Source organism: Lacerta agilis, chromosome 14 (genome assembly GCF_009819535.1).
Source record: "Lacerta agilis isolate rLacAgi1 chromosome 14, rLacAgi1.pri, whole genome shotgun sequence".
Classification (NCBI taxonomy): Eukaryota; Metazoa; Chordata; class Lepidosauria; order Squamata; family Lacertidae; genus Lacerta; species Lacerta agilis.
The window spans coordinates 3,228,126-3,251,044 of record NC_046325.1 but is presented as its reverse complement, the minus strand read 5'-3'; the positions used below and the strand labels follow the sequence as shown (position 1 = coordinate 3,251,044).

The window sequence follows — 22,919 nt, the reverse complement described above, 5'->3', positions numbered from 1 at the left end:
CTCTAAAAAATAAAATAAGCCCATTTTTTTCCCCAAGCAGCAAGAGATGTCCTCAGCTTTACTGGACTTGCAGATAGGAAACCTTTGGTGAGTTCGAATCTGGAGACCAGTCATACCTGCTTCTGTGATCTCCCTTCTCAAATGCAAGGGGTTTCGCATTGTTTGATTTGATTTTCTACATTTCTACGCTGCTTTGGAATTGCAAAGCTGCTTACAGACAATAATTAACAACAACGCAACAGAGCATCACAAATACAACGTAGACCATGTGCAGAAGCAAACCCCACAAGTTCTGAATACTTCTTGTCTATTATTATTGTCGTCATGTTGCCCCCCAAAAAAACTCACCTTCAAGCGGTCCAGGTTGTGGCCGTATTCGTCCAAGATGGTTGTTCCATTGTGCATCACCCCGTTCCCGGTCATCATCCAGGTACCTGGCGGAAGGTGAGCAGGGAGGCAAGTGAGAAAGGACAGAGAAGGAGGCTTCGAAACCAAGGATTTCATTTACAAGGAAGTCCCCAAACCAAACAGGTTTCCAGCCCTGATGATGAGCAAAATGAAAAGAAAAAAACGGGACCATGTAGATCCTGAAACTGCCTTGGTCGTGCTGGTCGATGATCTCCGGCGGGCTAGGGACAAAGGTGAGAGCTGTTTCCTGGTTCTGCTGGATCTCTCAGCGGCCTTTGACACCATCGACCATAACATCCTTCTGGACCGGCTAGAGGGGTTGGGAGCTGGGGGCACTGTTATACAGTGGTTCCGCTCCTTCCTTCTGGGCCGTGTTCAGAAAGTGGTGATGGGGGATGAGTGTTCAGACCCCTGGGCTCTCACTTGTGGGGTGCCTCAGGGTTCTGTCCTCTCCCCCATGCTTTTTAACATCTACATGAAGCCGCTGGGAGAGATCATCAGGGGGTTTGGGCTGGGTGTTCATCAGTATGCGGATGATACCCAGCTCTACCTCTCTTTCAAATCAGAACCAGGGAAGGCGGTGAAGGTCCTGTGTGAGTGCCTGGAGGCGGTTGGAGGATGGATGGCGGCTAACAGACTGAGGTTGAATCCTGACAAGACAGAAGTACTGTTTTTGGGGGACAGGAGGAGGGCAGGTGTGGAGGATTCCCTGGTCCTGAATGGGGTAACTGTGCCCCTGAAGGACCAGGTGCGCAGCCTGGGAGTCATGGATTATGTTGAAATGGCAAAAATGGCCGGAAAAATCAGGAAGACCAAAATTTTAATAAGGAACGGGGGGAATTTATAATCCATCTTAAAAACCATTGTAAACAGCTAAAATTGTTAGTGGGGTTGGGATAACACTTGTAGTTTAATGGTGAATTTTGGACATAATGGAGATGCAAAAGATTTGGATTATTATAAGAGACTAGCTGACCCGGCCACGCGTCGCTGTGGCTCATTTTGTGAAATGGAAAAGGAAGATGTAAAAGAGAAAGCGCATGCCTCCCCACAGCTTCTCCTGTTGAACTTCCACCTGCCTCCTCTCCGTATTTCCCGTTTTTGCCTGCCTCCCCACAGCTTATCCCATAGAACTTCTGCCTACCTCCTCTCCGTATTTCCCATTTTTGCCTGCCTCCCCACAGCTTCTCCCGTTGAACTCCTGCCTGCCTCCCCACAGCTTCTCCCGTTGAACTCCTGCCTGCCTCCCCATAGCTTCTCCTGTTGAACTTCCGCCTGCCTCCTGTTTGTCTTTCCCCCTGTTTTTGCCTGCCTCCCATTGAACTTCCGCAAAATGTAGGCTGGAGGCGGCAATGGCGGCAAAAGTTAGCCTATGACGGAGGTAGTTGAGGTGTTTGTTGATTGGATGTTGGAGAGGAGGAGGATGGGTTGGAGCTGCTCATTGGCTGGCACAAATTCACCATTTTAGGTGGGTTAGGTGTGTTTTTTCCACGATCCACCTGTCCAAGAACCTTCCCCTATACCCACGGAACCTTGTGTGAAATTTTGAGCGTAATCGGTCCAGCGGTTTAGGAGAAAGGCTGTCACGAACAAACATGCACCCCTTTTACATTTTTATATATATCGATGCAGGAGGAAAGGACTAGCGATGGGACCTACAAAGGGGAGGGGGGAAGCCCGGGAGATTCTGTGGAATCTTCTCTCTATATTGTATGTTGATATGTGATGGTAAAATTTTAATTTGAAAAACCCAAATAAATAAATTTACAAAAAAAAAAGAGCGCTACAAGTTGAAAGAGGTGCTGTTCCCACCACGGCCACTAGGAGGCGCCAGCGGCGAGGGGGGCCTCTCACCTGACCGCAGGTTGGTCATGGTGGACGGCAGCTGCAGGTAAGTGGGGTTGTGGGTGGTGACGCCAATCTCGATGGAGCCGGCCCACTTGTCGACCATCTTGTCGATGCGCACCTGGAAGACCTCGCCGTTGCGCAGCGGCCGGTTGCTCAGGACCACGCCGTGGTTGAAATCGTCCGTGGCGCTGGAGGGATGAGAGCGCCGTTAAAGAGCGGCCGCAGGTAGAGGGGCTTCTCCGATCAGGGCTGAGAGCAGCCGGCTCTGGGAAAGAGCCCTGCTTACCAACACGCCTTATGAAGGGGTCAGAATACCGGTCCTTCTGCTTCAAGCACTGTCTCCGCAAGGGTTTCTACAACTTGGGTCCCTAGCCGTTGTTGGACTACAACTCCCATCATCCCTGACAGATAGAGGTTGAATCCTGACAAGACAGAAGTGCTGTTTTGGGGGGACAGGAGGTGGGCAGGTGTGGGGGACTCCCTGGTCCCGAATGGGGCAAATGTGCCCCTGAAGGACCAGGTGTGCAGCCTGGGAGTCATTTTGGACTCACCGCTGTCCGTGGAGGTGCAGGTCAGTTCTGTGTCCAGGGCAGCTGTCTACCAGCTCCATCTGGTAGGCAGGATGAGACCCTCCCTGCCCGCGGACTGTCTCGCCAGAGCGACGCATGCTCTGGTTATCTCCCACTTGGACTACTGCCATGTGCTCTACGTTTGGCTACCTTTGAAGGTGACCCGGAAACCACAACTAATCCGGAATGCGGCAGCTAGACTGGGGACTGGGAGCGGCTGCCGAGACCACATAACACTGGTCTTAAAAGACCTACATTGGCTCCCAGGACGTTTCGGAGCACAATTCAAAGTGTTGGTCCTAACCTTTAAAGCCCTAAACGGCCTCAAAGGCCCAGCAGACCTGAAGGAGCGTCTCCACCCCCATCGTTCAGCCCGGACACTGAGGTCCAGCTCCGAGGGCCTTCTGGCGGTTCCCTCCCTGCGAGAAGTGAGCTTACAGGGAACCAGGCAGAGGGCCTTCTCGGTAGTGGCACCTGCCCTGTGGAACACCCTCCCATCAGATGTCAAGAAAACAAACAACTACAGTGGTGCCCCACTAGATGAAAATAATTTGTTCTACGAGTGTCTTCGTAGAGCGAATTATTTGTCTAGCGAAGTGGCAATGGAGCGCAGAGGTTTTCGCGCCAAAAAAAAAAAAATCGTCTTGCGAGGCAGCCCCATTGACATTTTCGTCTTGCGGGGCAGCCTTCCGCTAGCGAATGCCTTTCGTCTAGCGAGTTTTTCGTCTAGCGAGGCATTCGTCTAGCAGGGCACCACTGTATCTGATTTTTAGAAGACACCTGAAGGCAGGCCTGTTTAGGGAAGTTTTTAATGTTTGATGTTTTATTGTGTTTTTAATATCCTGTTGGAAGCTGGGGAACCCAGCCAGATGGGCGGGGTATAAATAACAAATTATTATTATAGTATTATGATGGGAGTTGTAGTCAAACAACAGCTGGAGGTAGGGCTGGAAGGGACCCCCATCTGCCAAACCTGGAGAGCCGGTTAGTGCGTTAAAAAGACCAGCTGTGTGTCTTGGTGCGAGACCAGACCCCTCCGCCCCCAGGGGAAGAAGGGCTTTGCGGCACGTACTGGGGGCGCAGGGCGGTTCGTCCCTCGTTGATGATGGCGGCCTTCTGCCCGCAATTCGGGTGGAAGAGGAGGCGCTCCGGCTCGGGCTCACTCCCCGCGGCATCGATGGCGCGGCGCCCAACGTCCGGCGAGAGGGCCCTCATGATGGCGTTGTTGCGCCGGAGGCGGTCGCTGTGGTTGTGGTTGTGCACGATGGTGACCTTCACAGCCATGCCGTAGAGGTCCACCACACCATAGACCACGAGCGGGGTGAGGGTGGTCGCCACGCCTGGAAGGAAGCGGGGAGAGAATGGATCTGGACCCCTCCAGTGCCCCTTGCGTCTGACCCTTTACGAAATGAGCTAGCTTGATTTGCATTCAGTTCGGAGTTCAATTCAAGTCCGTCCAAATTACCACTGGCAAAACAGAAACCAGCTCTCAGGGCGTTACCATCCTGAACTTCCGAAGTCTCAGGAAATATCAAGATAAGCACACACAGGAACGAGGGATTGACCTAAAGCACTCTGGGAATTGTAGTTCTGAGAAAGGGATAGGGGGTCTGCTCACAGCTATCAGCACCCAGAACAAACTACAACTCCCAGGATTCTTTGGAGAAGCCATGACTGTTCAAAGTGGTTTAAACGTATGGTGTGAATGGGGCCTAAGAAAACCATCAGCACAGAAACACACAGAGTGGGATATGAATTGTTTTTCTCCCCCTGCAATTATTATCCTTAAAGGCTCAATGTGCCTGAAGCAGGCACGGCCAAACTCGGCCCTGCAGATGTTTTGGAACTACAATTCCCATCATCCCTGACTACGGGTCCTGTTAGCTAGGGGTGATGGGAGTTGTAGTCCCAAAACATCTGGAGGGCCGAGTTTGCCTATGCCTGGTCTAAAGCATTCAAAGCACATGCAAGAGATGAATTAGATACTGTTCAAAGCTCTACCCCAAAATGAAGTCAATTCCCCCTCTGTTCACCTGGCAAGTATTGAAACTACTTTTAGGTGCAATTGTAGATTGTTAAAAAAAAAACTGCTAATACCAAACTGGTCCAACTCCATTCCCCTGTGTGAGCAGTTCATAGGCACCCAAACTTATAAAATAGCCTCCCTCTCAACGCCGCCTCGACATCGCCCTAATCCTTAAAAACCCCAGCGCAGCTTTCATTTAAAGTTCCTAGACCCCGTGAGCACACCGACCTTGGTCGATGCCGTTGATGTAGAAGTGAAGCGCGTTGTTGGACTTCCTGGTCAAGCCGATGTGGTCTCCTTCCTGCGGAAACAGAGAGGCGATAAGAGGGTGGGTGTCTGTCTGGGGAGAGCGGAAGGGGGAAGTCCCCACGGGGACCGGGGATGGGGCCACACTCAGCTCACCTGCAGCTCATCCAGGCTGAACTCGCAGTACTCTCTCCGTGTCCCTTTCCCATTGGTCAGGATGCCACAGCCGCTCATCATGATAGTTCCTGGGTGGGGTTGACAAGAGGGAGGACTCAGGACCCTGGTTGGCTGCCAAGGGATCCGGAGTCAAATGCAGGTCCCTGGTGCTACTGCAGCACGATAGACACTCCCAGCATATGACACCTGGGCTCAGAGATCTGCGCTGGCTGCCAATCGGCTACCACATCAGATTCAAGGTGTATAAATCATAGAATCATAGAATTGGAAGAGACCCCAAGGGCCATCCAGTCCAACCCCCTGCCAAGCAGAAAACACCATCAAAGCATTCCTGACAGATGGCTGTCAAGCCTCCGCTTAAAGACCTCCAAAGAAGGAGACTCCGCCACACTCCTTGGCAGCAAATTCCACTGTCCAACAGCTCTTACTGTCAGGAAGTTCTTCCTAATGTTTAGGTGGAATCTTCTTTCTTGTAGTTTGAATCCATTGCCCCGTGTCCGCTTCTCTGGAGCAGCAGAAAACAACCTTTCTCCCTCCTCTAGATGACATCCTTTGATATATTTGAACATGGCTATCATATCACCCCTTCACCTTCTCTTCTCCAGGCTAAACATACCCAGCTCCCTAAGCCGTTCCTCATAAGACCTTTAGCACCCTGGGACCAGTTTACCTGTGAGATCACCACCGCCCCATCTATGCCCACTTGACTGCTTCGATCTGTGGGTGCCACATAAATACCTGCTTCACAATCATCACAATAATTTCAATATTTATATGCCACTCACCTGACAGGGCTGCCCCTAGCCACTCTGGGCAGCTGCCAACAAAATATTGAAGACACAATAAAATATCATAAAAAAACTCCCCTACACAGGGCTGCCTTCATTTGTCTTATGAAAGAAACAGCAGTCTCCTAGTGAGGAAGCGTCTACACTTTTGAACTCACTGCCTATTGATACTCTTCTAGGCACCTGATAAAAACATTTCTGTTTAGACAAGCCCACCCAGTTATCTAGAAGGCTGTGTGCTTTAATCTGGTTTCCCATCAGATTAAATTGCTGATTTCAAATTTTGGGAATGTTTCGAGTAGTGGAAACAACTATCTTTTTAACGACAATTTTAACCGTTTTTCTCACAACCAAGTGGTGTCCAAACCTTATGGAACTGCTGAAAATAAACAAACTCTCCGTGCTGCAGTTGTGCTACCGAGGCCTTGTTAAAAGCAGCAGCCGCCTCTCCTGCCCTTCCTCTCCCACAAACCCCAACAGGTCGAGCGAGGGGGGGGGGGTTACCTGAGCGCAGGTTGGTCATGGTGGCTGGGTACTCCAGGTTGTTAGGATTGTGGGTAGTCACCCCGATTTCAATGGATCCCGACCACTTGTCCACCAGCTTGTCGATTCGGATCTGGAAGAAGCAGCAGGGCCGTTAGCCATTTTCCACGCCCAGGGACCTAGTCCTCTTCCCCAACCCTGGCCTGTCTCATCCTGTGTCACGGGACAGTCAGAAAGGGGGGTTTGGAGCAGAGGGTGGGGGGGGAGAGGAGCAACCAAGAGGCTGTGGAAAGCAGTAGGCTTGTAAATCTCTCTCTCTCTCTATATATATATATCTATATATATATCTATATGTTCAAGATGGGTGCACAGATGCGAAGTCCTTGCTCCGTAACCGCTTGACCTATTGCCTTCAAATTTGGACACAACATTCCTCGGCCATACGGGAAGGTTCTTAGCTACCTATATTGCAAAAATACAACACCTTTCCCAGGTAAATCCGTGTATTTGTGCAAAAAAAAAACCAGCGCCTTCCAGTGGACGTTAGCAGCAATAACACAGTATAGGCGTCTCTGCCGCCTCCCCCTCTTCTTCGGACGTCACTGCCATCATCCAATACAAAGGCAGATCGTCCCAAAACGTTGCCGCCCACGCGCGGACCAGCAAAGCTCCGTCCGCCGTTTGCAAGCTTGCCTCTCCCACCGCAAGAAGCAGCAACTTTCCGGCGGCCCCTTCAAAACCCCGTCCGACAGAAATAAACATCAACACAGACTGCAAACATCCAACACTTCCGCAAAATAAGGTCTGACAAACCATGCATTTCCTCTTTTCCACTATACATCCTTTTCAATTACAACAATTCAGCCACGGCAACGATTGGCCGGGTCAGCTAGTATATACATAATCAATATTACCCATACACAGCCAGCCTAGCAAGTGCATTTACTCGCGAGAGGCTCCCGCATGATCCTGACACCCTGGGACCTGTATCTCTCTTGATGCCGTCTGTCCATCTCCTCCCCACTTCAGGCACCTAAATCAGCATTCCCCTAAACTGCGTCCTTCCAGCTCTTTTGGACTACAACTCCCATCAGCCTCCCACCCCCGGACAGCGTGCAGCTGGACAGCTGCGGTCCAAAACAGCTGGAGCGACTCAGGGTTGGGGAAGGCTTGCTAGACCACAATGCCCACCGTGCCCGACCACTGGGTATGCTGGCATGGGGGCTGATGAGAGCTGGAGTCTAGCAACATCGAGAGGGACGCAGGATCAGCTGCCACTGCTCTGGGACAACCAGGGAGGGAGGGACGGCTCTTGACGCTTCAGTGAAGAAGAGGGAAATCTGGACAGTTCTAGATGGGTTTTTTTCCTGGGGAAAAATCTGCAATTGCCAGAATTTTCTCTTCTAAGTAACTATGCAGCTGCCAGCCTGGCGTGTTCCTGCATTGAGGCGATACTTCAATAGCTGTTTAAGTAAGGACATATGCATATAGTTCCATGATCACTGCAGATGGTGACAGGAGTCACGAAATTAGAAGACGCCTGCTTCTTGGGAGAAAAGCAATGACAAGCCTAGACAGCATCTTAAAAAGCAAAGACACCACCTTGCCGACAAAGGTCCGTATAGTTAAAGCTATGGTTTTCCCAGTAGTAATGTATGGAAGTGAGAGCTGGACCATCAAGAAGGCTGATCGCCCAAGAATGGATGCTTTGGAATTATGGTGCTGGAGGAGACTCTTGAGAGTCCCATGGACTGCAAGAAGATCAAACCAATCCATTCTGAAGGAAATCAGCCCTGAGTGCTCACTGGAAGGACAGATCCTGAAGCTGAGGCTCCAAGACTTTGGCCACCTCATGAGAAGAGAAGACTCCCTGGAAAAGACCCTGGTGTTGGGAAAGATGGAGGGCACAAGGAGAAGGGGACGACAGAGGATGAGATGGTTGGACAGTGTTCTCGAAGCTACCAACATGAGTCTGACCAAACTGCGAGAGGCAGTGGAAGACAGGAGTGCCTGGCATGCTTTGGTCCAGGGGGTCACAAAGAGTCGGACACCACTAAACAACAATATGAATAGGCTGCTGGATTAGGCCAAAGGGGCCCCCCCTCCAGTCCTGCATCCTGTTCTCACAGTGGCCAACCAGATGCCCATTATGAGAAACCTGCAAGCAGGATCCGAGCACAAGAGCGACTCTCCCCCTTCTGCGGTTTCCAGCAACTGGCGTTCAAAAGCTTCGCTGCCTCCGACTGTGGAGGCCGAGCAGAGCCATGGTTGCTGGTAGCAATCAATAGCCCTCTGCGCCATGAATTTCTCACTAAGATCTTTTGCTGATTTCATCTGTACCCTCTAACCATGCAGTGTCGGTGAGATCCTTTCCTTTGCAGAAACTGAAAGTAAAGATTGATAAAAGCAAAAATGAACAGAGGAGCCCCCGCCCCTGCGCTGCTTTTCGGCTAGTAAGGTAAAAAGGTAAAAGACCCCTGGATGGTTAAGTCCAGTCAAAGGCGACTCTGGGGTTGTGGCGCTCATCACGCTTTTCAGGCCGAGGGAGTCGGCGTTTGTCCACAGACAGCTTTCTGGGTCATGTGGCCAGCAGGACTTAACCACTTCTGGAGCAATGAAACACCCTCGGAAATGCTGTTTACCTTCTTATTTATCTACAGTGGTGCCTCGACTCCTCTTTCCCAGGCTAAACGTACATAGTTACTTCAACCGTTCCTCATCAGGCTCAGTTTCCAGACCCAGTGCCTTCCATCAGTGACCCATCTGCGCCCCTATCCGGACAGGGATAGCCTAACTACTGTTCTTAATAATAATTAATAAATAATAATAATAATAATAATAATAATAATAATAATAATAATAATAATAATTTTATTTATACCCCGCCCTTCCCCGCCAAACCGGGCTCAGGACGGCTAACACCAATAAAATCACAACAAAAACATAAAACAAATCATTACAATACAGATTAAAATACAATTTAAAATTAAATCTAAACTGCAGCCTCATTTTTAAGTAGCCCACCAATCACACCAAAAGAACGAAACATCAGGGTTAAACTGAAACCAACCCAAAGGCTAGGTGGAACAGCTCCGTCTTGCAGGCCCTGCAGAAAGATGCCAAATCCCGCAGGGCCCTGGTCTCTTGTGACAGACTGTTCCACCAAGTCGGGGCCAGTACTGAGAAGGCCCTGGCCCTAGTTGAAGCCAACCTAGCATCCTTGTGGCTCGGGACCTCCAACAAATTATTATTTGAGGACCTTAAGGTCCTACCCAGGACATACCAGGTGAATGACCTCCGGAAGCGAAAAAATGGCCGCCACTTCCGAAATTTTCGACTTGCGAAGGGAAAGCGGCGGCGCGATACCTCGACTTAGGAAAATTTGAATGCGCTTTTTTCGACTTCCGAATTTTTTCCCCGTTCCGAGATGGCGCCTTCGACTTACGAAGATTTCGACTTACTTTGCGCACCTTCAGAACGGATTAATTTCGTAAGTCGAGGTAGCACTGTTCTTATCTACTTGCACTTTAATGTGCTTTCAAACAGCTAGGTTGGCAGGAGCTGGGACAGAGCAACAGGAGCTCACCCCGTCGTGGGGATTCGAACCGCCGACCTTCTGATCGACAAGCCCTAGGCTCTGTGGTTTAAACCACAGCGCCACCCGCATCCCTATTTTTCGGCTAGTAATGCACCCCAACCCACCAACAGTATTTTCCTTTTCATAAATGGGGGGAAATATGATAGCCTGGAGAAGACTGAGAGGGGATATGATAGCCACCTTCAAATATCTGAAGGGCTGTCATGTGGAAGACAGAGCAAGCTTGTTTCCTGCTGCTCCAGGGGGCAGGATGAATCCTAATGACAAGAAAGGAGAGTGCAGCTAAACTTCAGGAAGTCTCCTCTCAAGGGCTTTTTTTCTGAACAATCGAAGACTGCTCCTACATGCAGCCAACCTCTCCTCCGCCCATTTCACACCTCTTCTGGTTCTGGGAGACATGGGAGGAAGGGAGCTGGTCACAGTAGCAGGGGGAGACACTGTTCCCCAGCCTGACTCACTTCTGCCCCTTGACCCCCTCCTCCTCTCCTGCTCCAGTTTCTGCCTCTGATTCTGGACTTCTCTCCGCCACCAATTCTCACCTCAAACATCTCGTTGTCCCGCAGCGGACGGTTGGTCATGACGACGCCGTTGTTGAACTCGTCCAGCGGGCGCCTCCGCTCGGCCGTCTTGTTGTTGTTGCTGAGCTTGATGAGGGTGCCGCACTTTTCGTGGAAGAGGAGGGCGTCGTTGGAGGTCATGGGTGGGGCTCCGCAGGAGGCAGAGTCCGAGGGCGGGCTGCCCAGGCTGACGTTCAGCAGGCTCCCGTTGTAGGCCGACAGGATGGCGTTGCTCACGACCTCCGACAGCTCCATGCTGGAGAACCCTGCAGGCCGGAGGAGGAGGAGGAGGAGAGCGTTGTTAAGAAGGAGGCGGACCCTCCTTGGTACACTCTCCAAAATAGATCCCAAGGTCTCCTGTCCCAGAATGCTCAGCACATCTACTGGGAGCAAAGGATCCTGGAATTGCTAAGATCAGCAGGCAGGAAGGCAGTAGATATTTATTCATACACAGAAGAAAGGCCACCAAACACCGTGGCAATATTAAATGTCCTTTCTACACCAGGGATCCCTCACGCATGCCCAATTACAGGGCGCCGTTTCGTTCCCAATGTCAATGGGGCAAAGAGCATAAGGAAAGCTGAATCAGGCCAGCAACCCATCCTTTACTTATTATTTTCTTTTATTTCTAGGCATCTCCCCACTTATGTACGGCCAAATTGCGTGTGGCCATGTATATGCACAGCGTCGACAAATAAATTGATTTAAATTGCGAAAATGGTGCCAAAAGAGCAGGGAAATGGGTAGCAGTCCTGGGAGCTTTTGCAAGGGCAATCCCATGAGCCTTTGCACTGAACGTGGGGGCCTTTTCAAGGGGTTCCAGAAGTTTAGATGGAGTTAACAGGCTTCTTAGGGGGAGCCCCCCCCCATGCCATTTTGCGTAGATGCATGGTACCCGGGAACATAAGCCCTGCGGAAGTGGAGAGATACCTGTATTTAATGTGTTGCATACTGCCCTTTGCGGGACCCAGGTGGCGCTGTGGGTTAAACCACAGAGCCTAGGGCTTGCTGATCAGAAGGTCAGCAGTTCGAATCCCTGTCACGGGGTGAGCTCCTGTTGCTCGGTCCCAACTCCTGCCCACCTAGCAGTTCAAAATCACGTCAAAGTGCAAGTAGATAAATAGGTACCACTCCAGTGGGAAGGTAAACGGTGTTTCCGTGCACTGCTCTGGTTCGCCAGAAGCGGCTTTGTCATGCCGGCCACATGACCTGGAAGCTGTCTGCGGACAAACGGCGGCTCCCTCGGCCTATAGAGTGAGATGAGCGCCACAACCCCAGAATCGGACACGACTGGACCTGATGGTCAGGGGTCCCTTTACCTTTACCTATACCGGCCTTCAACTGTAGATCTCAGAGCAGTTCCTCCGATTCCAGCACCCTGATCTCACAGTGGCCACCCAGACACCCCCACACGAAACCCACTAGCAGGACCTGAGTGCGACCCTCTCCCCCCTTGTGATTCACAGCAACTGGAACCTAGAGACAAACTGCCTCCCAAACTGGAGGCAGAGCACAGTCATCACGGCTGGTAGCCATGGGAAGCACTGATTTGTCTACGACTAGTAGCCATCGATAGCCCTCTCCTTCTCCGTGACTTTGCTTCGTCTTCTTTCAAAACCGCCCATGTTGGTGGCTGCCACTGCCTCTTGTGGTAGCAAGTTCCACCGTTTGCTGTGTGAAGCACCTATTCCTTTAAAGGTAAAGGGATCCCTGACCATTAGGTCCAGTCGCGGACGACTCTGGGGTTGCGGCACTCATCTCGCTTTACTGGCCAAGGGAGCCGGCGTTTGTCTGCAGAGTTTCCGGGTCATGTGGCCAGCATGACTAAGCCGCTTCTGGCGAACCAGAGCAGCGCACGGAAACACCGTTTACCTTCCTGCTGGAACGGTACCTATTTATCTACTTGTACTTTGTGCTTTCGAATTGCTAGGTTGGCAGGAGCAGGGACCGAGCAACAGGAGCTCAGCCCACCGCGGGGATTCGAACCGCCGACCTTCCGATCGGCAAGCCCTAGGCTCAGTGGTTTACACCACAGCACCACCTGCGTCCCACCTATTCCTTTAGGCCCTCCCAAATCTCCAGGCATGCAGCTGCAGTGGGTGGCCCCCCAAGTCCTCCAGAGCGGAAGGAAATGCTCACCGTTCTCCGACTCCAAGCTGTTGGGAAATTTATCCGGCCGGTTCTGGTTGCAAGGCAGGTCCAGAGCTGCAAAATTAAGGGGGAAGGAGGTGAGGGATTCGACTCAACGCCAGCTGCAATGCCCTCCAACTGCATTGCACAGATCCCTGCGGCACTATTACAGAATCAGGACAACAACAACAACAACAGATCGACCCCCACGATCCACATCACGGCACATCTGTCTGCCGAAAACAGAGGAAGTGGCTACAGCCCCAGGTGGTTCATAAGAGCACAATGAGAGCCATGCCGAATCAGGCCAGGGGCCCGCCTAGTCCAGCATTCTGTTCTCACAGCAGCCACGCAGATGCCCCAATGGAAACGCTCAAACAGGATTCGAACACAAGATCCACGCTCTCCCCTCCTGAGGTTTCCATCAGCTGCTACCCAGAATCATTGCTGCCTCCAAGCATAGCCACAAATTGGCTAGTAGCCATTGATAACCTTATCCCTCGTGGATTTGCGTAATGCAATGCTAATCTAATATTAATCCGGTATTGCAGGCACTGCGCTGAGTCGCCTTCGGTTCTCGTCTTGTCTCTCCCTTAAGCAAGTAAGCCAAGCCACCAGGGAAAACAACACAAAGCAAACCCCCCCAGTTTCACCGGCCGGACCGAACCGACTGCGCAGCGACATCTCAGCAAATTCCTCCCGGGATTAATCCGAATTGTTGAATTGTAGAGTTGGAAGGAACCCCAAGAGTCAACTAGTCCAACCCCCCCACCCCACACACAATGCAGGAATCTCAGGAAAAGCATTCATGACATGATGAAGCGTTGGGACTACAACTCCCATCATTGTTGAATAATTGGATGCAACGATTAAAAAAAAATTAACACCCAATGTGTGCAGAGGAGGGGCAACCAAGATGGGGGGGAAGAGTTTGGGAAACTACGCTTGATGAGGAACAGTTCGGGAAGTTGGGGATGCTTAACCTGGAGAAGAGGAGATGGAGAGGTGGTGTGGAAACCATCTTCGAATATCTGGAAGATGGAGCAAGCTTGTTTTCAGCTGCTCTGGAGGGGAGGACTTGAACCAAGGGATTCAAGTGACAAGAAAAGAAATTCTAACTAAACATTAGGAAGAACTTTCTGAGGGTAAGAGCTGTTGAAACGTGGAATGGTCTCGCTTGGGAGGTAGTGGACGCTCCCTCCTTGGAGGTTTTTAAAGCGAGGCTCCATGGCTGTCTGCTGGGCTTTCTTCAGCTGTTATTCCGCCCTGCATCCACACCCATCGTTCAGCCAGGACACAGAGATCCAGCTCCAAGGGCCTTCTGGAGGTTCCCTAACTGGCAGAGACATCACCTTGCCGACAAAGGTCCGTATAGTTAAAGCTATGGTTGTCTCAGTACAGTGGTGCCCCGCTAGACGAAAATTTTCATCTAGCGGGTTTTTCGTCTAGCGAAGCGGCAATGCAAGCCGCGTTTTCGCTAGACGGAAAAAAAAAGACGAAAAATTTTCGTCTTGCGAGGCAGCGCCATAGACTTTTTTGTCTTGCGGGGCTGCCTTCCGCTAGACGAATGCCTTCGTCTAGCGAGTTTTTCGTCTAGCGAGGCATTCGTCTAGCAGGGCACCACTGTAGTGATGTATGGAAGTGAGAGCTGGACCATAAAGAAGGCTGATCGCCGAAGAATTGGTGCTTTTGAATTCTGGTGCTGGAGGAGACTCTTGAGAGTCCCATGGACTGCAAGAAGATCAAACTTATCCATCCTTAAAGAAATCAGCCATGAGTGCTCACTGGAAGAAGGACAGATCCTGAAGCTGAGGCTCCAAGACTTTGGCTACCTCGTGAGAAGAGAAGACTCCCTGGAAAAGACCCTGATGTTGGGAAAGATGGAGGGCACAAGGAGGAAGGGGACGACAGAGGATGAGATGGTTGGACAGTGTTCTCAAAGACACCAACGTGAGTCTGACCAAACTGCGGGAAGCAGTGGAAGACAGGAGGGCCTGGCGTGCTCTGGTCCATGGGGTCACAAAGAGTCGGACACCACTAAACAACTAAACAACAACAACAAACTGGCAGAAGGGAAGCTAGAGGGAACCAGGCAGAGGGCCTTCTCAGTAGTGGCGTCCGCCCTATAAGTTGCCCTCCCATCAGATGTCAAGGACATAAACAATTATTTTAGAAGACATCTGAAGGCAGTCTTTGAATGTGTGATGTTTTTATATATGCTGGAAGCCGTACAGAGTGGCTGGGGCAACCCAGTCAGATGCGGCAGGGGGCGAGGGGAATAAGAAATGTAATATTATTATTCCTGCATTGAAGGGGGTGGAATGGATGACCCTCGGGAGTGCCTTCCATCTCCCCAGTTCCATGATTCTACCCAATAAATGCAAGCAGAGGGAGAAACAAACCCTTAAGCCTCCAATTCTGTGGGGCGGGGGGCAGGAACGCTTTCTACCTCAAGGAAGCACGAAAAGGGGGACACCTTCTCCCTGGACTCTAAACAAGTGGTCCTGTTCTCATAGAATCGTTAAGTGAAAATTACAAAATATTAGTAGAAATGGAGGATCAAGAAGATCAATTAAAAGAGGTGTGGGAAAAGGAGACAACAAGGCAGATAAATAGTCAAAGCTGGGGGGGGGGAAAATATGGGAGAATCATACGTTGCAAAATGTTGTCTATAAGAATAAAAGAAAATAATTACAAATTAGTTTGGAGATGGCATTTAACACCAGTCAGATTAAATCAAATAAACAAAGAATATTCGGTGTTATGTTGGAGGGGATGCCAGGAAACCGGGAATTATATTTACATGTGGTGGGGGTGTAAATATGTACATTTTTTCTGGCAAAGGGTGTTTGAGGAGATAACAGAAATCATTGGGTTAAAAATGACAGAAATTTGTAGTGTCAAAACCAGGGGTCTCCAAACTAAGGCCCGGAGCCAGATGCGGCCCAATCGCCTTCGAAATCCGGCCCGCAGACAGTCCGGGAATCAGCGTGTTTTTTACATGAGTAGAATGTGTCCTTTTATTTAAAATGCATCTCTGGGTTACTTGTGGGGCCTGCCTGGTGTTTTTACATGAGTAGAATGTGTCCTTTTATTTAAAATGCATCTCTGGGTTATTTGTGGGGCATAGGAATTCGTTCATATTTTTTTTCTTCCAAAATAAAGTCCGGCCCACCACGAATGCTGAGGGACAGTGGACCGGCCCCCTGCTGAAAAAGTTTGCTGACCCCAGGTCAAAACAGAAAGGGCTCAAACCATCGCAAGAGGCGTTGAAATTCTGGGAGGTTGGATGGTTACAGTGGAATGGTCTCGGGGGCGTGGGGTGCACATTTTTATTCTTATTTATTTATGATTATTACTTTGTCAAAATAAAAAAAATGAAACAAAAAAATAGAAAAGGGGGAAAGAAAAGAATCATAGAGTTGAAAGGGACCCCCGAGGATCCTCTAGTCCAGGCGTGTCCAACAGGTAGATTGTGATCTACTGGTAGATCGCTGGGTGTTCCTGGTAGATCTCTTGCCCCTCAGTGATCTCCCCCCCAAAAGGGTGAAAACAACAGCAGTGCCTTCCTAAGAAAAAAGCTCAACAACTCTGCCTTTCTCAACAACTTTGGTCCATGCAACGGCCTTGGGTAGATCACTGCCAGTTTTTTTATATTGTGAGTAGATCGCAGTCTATTGGGAGTTGGACATCCCTGCTCTAGTCCAATGCAGGAATAGGCGGCTGTCCCTTACAGGGATCGAACCCGCAACCTTGGCGCTATCAGCAGCACGGCCTCTAACCAACTGAGCCACCCAGCAGTGGTTGGCCAAGCGCCCCCATGCCTGAGATGCCTTGCAGGCGAGCCGCTCTCCCGTACCTTCATCGTGCGCGACTGCCTCTTCCGCCTCCTCGGGGCTGCTGGGCACCACCGTGATCTGTGTGCACTTGCCGTACAGGTCCACCACGGCCCAGACGTGGAGGGGGATGCCCGTGGCGGCCACGCCGCAGTCCTGCCCGTTGACCCAGAGGCGCAGCTCCCCGTTGGCCGTGCGCTGGATCCCCACGCGGTCGCCCTCGCCCAGCTGGTCCAGGTCCTGCCCATACTCCTCCAGGATAGAGCGCCCGTCCCGCAGCACCGAGCAGCCCGAGATGATCCAGGAGCCGCCCTTGAGGCCCGTGGCGCTGCTGGGGAAGTCGAGGTGGTTCGGGTCCAAGGCCGTCACGCCAATCTCAATGGAGCCGCTCCAGGAATTAACCTGCAGGAGGCAGAGAGCCGTGTTAGGAGCTCATAGATATATAAGCTAGGCGACAAGCGGCCCCTTAAACATGGGTCGCGGTTGCCACAACGGAACGGCTATTTGCCAGGGGGTTGGACTGGATGACCTTTGGGGATCCCTTCCAAACCGATCGATTCTACTACATTGCTTGATTGTAGCTTTTTCTTACAACAGTACCCCTGGATGGTTACGTCCAGTCAAAGGCGACCATTGGGTCGCTTTCAGGCCGAGGGAGCCGGCCTTTGTCCACAGACAGCTTTCATGTGGCTAGCAGGACTAAACTGCTTCTGGAGCAACGGGACACCGAGACGGAAACCAGAGCGCACAGAAATGCCATTTACCTTCCCACCCCAGCGGTAACTATTTATCTACTTGCACTGGCGTGCTTTCAAACTGCTAGGTTGGCAGGAGCTGGGACAGAGCAACGGGACCTTCTGACTGGCAAGCCCAAGAGGTTCAGTGGTTTAGACCACAGCGCCACCCGCGTCCCAGGTACGCAAGAAGGAGAAACACACACAGGGAAAATGGATATAGTATTGACTATGGGCTAGGGCAAAGGTCTTTAAACGGTGGTTTGTAAAACGGCTGCAGCAAAGTCAAATATCTCTGCACTCAGCCCTACACATTCAATGATGTGACAAGGGAGGACTAAGATGCCCAGAAAGGGGTGTGCGATTTGCACAGCAGCGCGGGTGCAAAAGACTCGCGCCTTTTGCTGCGCACGAGTCAGCTGGCTCCATGCGAGACGTCGGTTGCCAACCTGGTGCCCGGAAATCTCCGCGCAGCTGCAATTGGACCGGCGTCAGTAGCAAACCACCCGGGGAATTTCAAACACTGGCAGAAAGGAGGAGGAGATGAAGGCAGAGTCACTGCACCCCGCAACGGAAGACCCCGCTTTTGCTTACAACAGGGGCAGCAGCCAAGATGGTGGCCTCCTGCTGCCTTAGACTACAACTCCCATCATCCTTGCCCACTGCCTGTGCTGGCTGGGGCTGCTAGAGCCGTAGAGCCCTCCTGTGGCGCAATGGGTCAGTGGCGTCTGGCTGTTAACCAGAAGGTTAGTGATTCGAGCCCACCCAGGGATGACTGCGGGCAGGATTCCTGAATTGCAGGGGGTTGGACTAGATGACCCTCACGGTTCCCTCCCAGCTCTACTGTTCTATTACTTATTTATTTTTATTTTACGTACTTACAGCCCACCCTTCCCTGACTGCAGGTAGCAGAAATATATCACAGTTGAAACAAATACAGATTCTAATCAAAGGACCATACAAAACCGTGATACTCAACGGGGTGCAGCCCTTTCTCAAAGGAATAGCACTCTTAACGTGCACAGGGGTACTTCCTGAGCTGACAGGCTCAAGTCAACAGAGCCTGGAGTTAAGGCCTCTAAGGAGAAAGAGCTCTCAAGTGGGATGTACAAAAAAAACTAAAAAATGAGCCATTTCCCCCTCCACCATATGATTTATTTTTTAAAAAAATCTCCACCCCCTCCCCAGCTCTCCTGAGCTACCTAGGAGAATTCTAATTTAAGGAGAGAAGGAAAATGTTTAAAAATTGGGTACTGGGCCAGAATTAGCACCCTCTCTTTCTCTGCTCAGGAAATGATCGTATCACAGCAGCTCTGGGTCAGAAAGAAGGAAAACTAGTCCAGGGTCTCCAAAGCAAAGCCCACATGACACCTTGGAGGCAAACACTCTCCTCCAGGCCAGGAAATAAAATTTAAAAAATTTCTTCCGGCTGCTCTGCCTTAGCTGAACCTGCCCACTTTCCTATTTGAGAAAACAAACAAACAAACTGCTGTGTTGCAAAATATGAGTGGACAATATCAAAAGCAACAGGATGACCAGGAACGAATACAATATGAAAAACTTTATGGAAAGATTGAAAACATCAAAACTGACAAACTGAAGTCTCTGAAAGTCCTTAAATGAATAACGATGCCATACTTTCCCCGGTGGAGAACAAGATGTGAAGCTTTGTATAATTAGAAAATGTCCAATTCTGATGTCCAACTCTGAACAGTTTTTCCGGATAATAACTACTGTTCTGTAGAATTCCTCATCAGCGAATTAGTTCAACCCTCATTGGTAGAAAGAGATGCAATTTCTTCATTAACCAATCTTTTTTTCGAAAAGATATAATAAACATGAAAATGCTCTGGAACTCCAGTGACTACGTAATTGCGGGAGCGCTGTCTGGCATCGTGATTCATTTAAGGACTTTCCGAGACTTCAGTTTGTTAGTTTTGAATCTTGCCATGAAGTTTTTCATATTGTATTCGTTCCTGGTCATTGTGTCGCTTTCCCACCTGAGCTCATTCAAAACAAGCAATTGCGTTTGCTTCTTTGCGCTGCCCTGGATTCAAAGAGAAGAGCGGACAGACAGAAACATTTCAAAATTTGCAAGCAGACAGAGAGCACCATAGAACTCCTCTGCAGGGCTTTTCCCCAGACAGATATAAGCCCTTTCCTAGGATACGCCAATCCATGCCAACACGTAAGATCAGGAGAGGCCTGCAGCTGGATCAGGCCAACAAACCTAGTCCAGCAACCTGTGCTCACAGTGGCCAACCAGGTGCCCCCAAGGGAAGGCCACAAGTCTGAGCACAAGAGCATTTTCTGAGAACTCCCTGGCGTGATTCCCAAAAGCTGGTATTCCAAGGCAACCCACCTCTGACAGTGGAGAGAGAATACTAAACCACTGTGGTTAGATGGCACTGATAGGCTATTTGTCTAATCCAGGCATGTCCAACAGGTAGATCGTGATCTACTGGTAGATCACTGGACATCTGTGGTAGATCACTAGTAGATCAGTGGCTCCCCCCAAAGAAGCTAAAAAACTTTGGCTCCCCTAAAAAATCTCAACATCTTTGCCCTGCATCCCTAAAATGACCTGAACCACCAAATACAGGGCTTTCCTTCCTAAAAAAAAGCTCATCGTTGCTTTCCTCTTCCCTAAAGAAGCTCAACAACTTTTACGTGAACCCCCCAAAACAGGGCTTTCCTTCCTAAAAAAAAAAAGCTCAACAACTTTGACCTGAACCCCCCAAAAGGGAGTAGATCACTGCCAGTTTTTAACTCTGTGAGTAGATCACAGTCTCTTGGGAGTTGGCCACCCCTGGTCTAATCCATTTTTAAAGCCATTCAGGTGACCTCTTGTGGCAGTGAGTTCCATAGTTTAACAAAGCGCTGTGTGAAGGAGTACTTTTCTCTGTCTGCCCTGAACCTTCCAACTGTTCAGCTTCCTGGTGTTATGAAAATATTGTTATGAAAATGAGAAAAACTTTTCTCCACCTTCTGAACTTTTCCCAACTCCACATTTTTTTTTTGAAGCGAGGCAAGCAGAACTGTACACATTATTCCATAGGTGGTTGCACCAGAGATTTGCAAAACGGCATAATGATACATGTTGGATTTTAAATTTGCAGTCCCTTTCCTAAATGAAGACGCCATCCTCTCTCGTTTTCCTGTGGCTCCAATTTGTCTACAGTACACAGACACTGGCACTCACAATCGACGCTGGCTCTTAGAGAGAGTGATCATCCCCTCCATTCTCGGCCCTCACTGCTCTTGAACTCGGCACACGTGGCCCCAACTTCCCATAACCTGTTTCCCCACTCCCTCTCAGTCACCTCTTGCCCCAGATGCCGCTATTTTCCCCTAGTGCAGCCTACCTCACAGGGTTGTTGTCAGGACCAGATGCAGTCCAAATGTGAGGACCATGAATACAGTCTCATATGTAACCATGAAGCTACCTTTCTTCTTCCTCCACACAGACCTCAACAAAACCCATCTCCAGATACCTCCCTTTACCTCTCATATACCTCCATTCCACCCCGCTCATCCCTGCACCCCACAGGCTCCCAGCCCCACACGCTCTACACACACCCCCCCGTTGCCACCAAATCACCCTCCACACACCCTGATCTTCCTTCTTCATCTTACCTTGCTTATTCTGCCCTTCTCCCCACCCACAGTTACCCCAACACATCTCCCACTCAGCCATCCTCAAACACCCCGCTTTCCACTCCTCCGGTTGCCCCACCTGCACCCCAGTTGCTCCTCCCTCCCTCCGGCACCTGCCACATTGGGGGGGGGGATAAATGTGAGCTTTCCTACATACAAACCCAGTTGAGCTCCCACCAATCCCAGCCCAATGTTCTTCCTACCTCAGCTATTCTCCCATCCCACCACCCTCCACACACCCTGATCATCAACCTTCACCTTACCCCAGTTATCTCCCCACTTGCCCCCCACTCAACCTCCACATACCCCTCTTCTTACCCCCGTTACTCCAGTCACCCCATCTCCTGATCTTACCCTTCATCTTACCCCAGTTATCCCCTCTTACCCTCCACATTCCCCACTCTTCTGACACCCTCCCACCCTCCACATGCCCTGATCTTCAACCTTTCATCTTACCCTTTACCCCAGTTATCCCCCCTCACTTACCCTCCCCTTACCCCATTCTTCACTCTTCTTACCCCCCAGTCACCCCACCCCCTACCCTCTGCATAACCTGATCTTCACCCTTCACCTTACCCCAGTTACCCCCACAGCCTCCACATCCCCCACTCTTCACTCTTCTTACATCCCCCCACCCTCCGCTTACCCTGATCTTCACCCTTCACCTTACCCCAGTTACCCCCACAGCCTCCACGTCCCCCACCCTTCTTACATCCCCCCACCCTGATCTTCGACCTTTCACCTTACCCCACAGTTACCCCAGTTAACCCCCTCACTCACCCTCCCCGTACCCCACTCTTCTTACACCCCCCACCCTCCGCCTACCCTGATCTTCAACCTTTCCCCACAGTTACCCCAGTTAACCCCCTCACTCACCCTCCCCGTACCCCACTCTTCTTACACCCCACCCTCCGCCTACCCTGATCTTCAACCTTTCCCCTTACCCCAGTTAACCCCCTCACTCACCCTCCCCGTACCCCACTCTTCTTACATCCCCCCACCCTGATCTTCAACCTTTCACCTTACCCCCCAGTTACCCCAGTTAACCCCCTCACTCACCCTCCCCGTACCCCACTCTTCTTACACCCCACCCTCCGCCTACCCTGATCTTCAACCTTTCCCCTTACCCCAGTTAACCCCCTCACTCACCCTCCCCGTACCCCACTCTTCTTACATCCCCCCACCCTGATCTTCAACCTTTCACCTTACCCCCCAGTTACCCCAGTTAACCCCCTCACTCACCCTCCCCGTACCCCACTCTTCTTACACCCCACCCTCCGCCTACCCTGATCTTCAACCTTTCCCCTTACCCCAGTTAACCCCCTCACTCACCCTCCCCGTACCCCACTCTTCTTACATCCCCCCACCCTGATCTTCAACCTTTCACCTTACCCCCCAGTTACCCCAGTTAACCCCCTCACTCACCCTCCCCGTACCCCACTCTTCTTACACCCCACCCTCCGCCTACCCTGATCTTCAACCTTTCCCCTTACCCCAGTTAACCCCCTCACTCACCCTCCGCCTACCCTGATCTTCACCTCGCTGTATCTTCACCCAACAAGCGCATCCCTCCCTCCCTCCCTGCTGCCCCCCGGGGGGCACCCCAGTTCCCCCGCTGCCCCCCCCCTCACCTTCCTGTCGATGCGGACGGTGAAGACGGCCCCCGGGGCGAGGGGCTCCCTGCTGAGGACGAGCCCGTGGTTGAACTCCTGGCCGGGCTGCGAGCGGGCGGCGCTGCGGCCGCCCCGAGACACCGTCACCAGCCGCCCCGTGCGAGGGTGAAGCAGCGGCAGCGCCGCCGAAGAGACCCCAGAGCCGGGACCCGGCCGCTCCCCGCCCGGGCCGAGGCCGCCGCCCAGCAT

The 22,919-nt window shown here is 51.1% G+C and overlaps 1 protein-coding gene across 1 annotated transcript in view; it reads right to left on the bottom strand.

The window, feature by feature from the left end:
- Positions 1-22,919, bottom strand: part of NEURL4 (neuralized E3 ubiquitin protein ligase 4) — a 66,637-nt gene extending 43,718 nt beyond the window's left edge. The window contains 10 exon segments of the mRNA XM_033170256.1: positions 349-434; positions 2,263-2,444; positions 3,898-4,165; positions 5,080-5,152; positions 5,254-5,342; positions 6,567-6,678; positions 10,683-10,966; positions 12,840-12,905; positions 16,690-17,068; positions 22,689-22,919. Coding sequence (XP_033026147.1) covers positions 349-434; positions 2,263-2,444; positions 3,898-4,165; positions 5,080-5,152; positions 5,254-5,342; positions 6,567-6,678; positions 10,683-10,966; positions 12,840-12,905; positions 16,690-17,068; positions 22,689-22,919 — 1,770 coding nt within the window.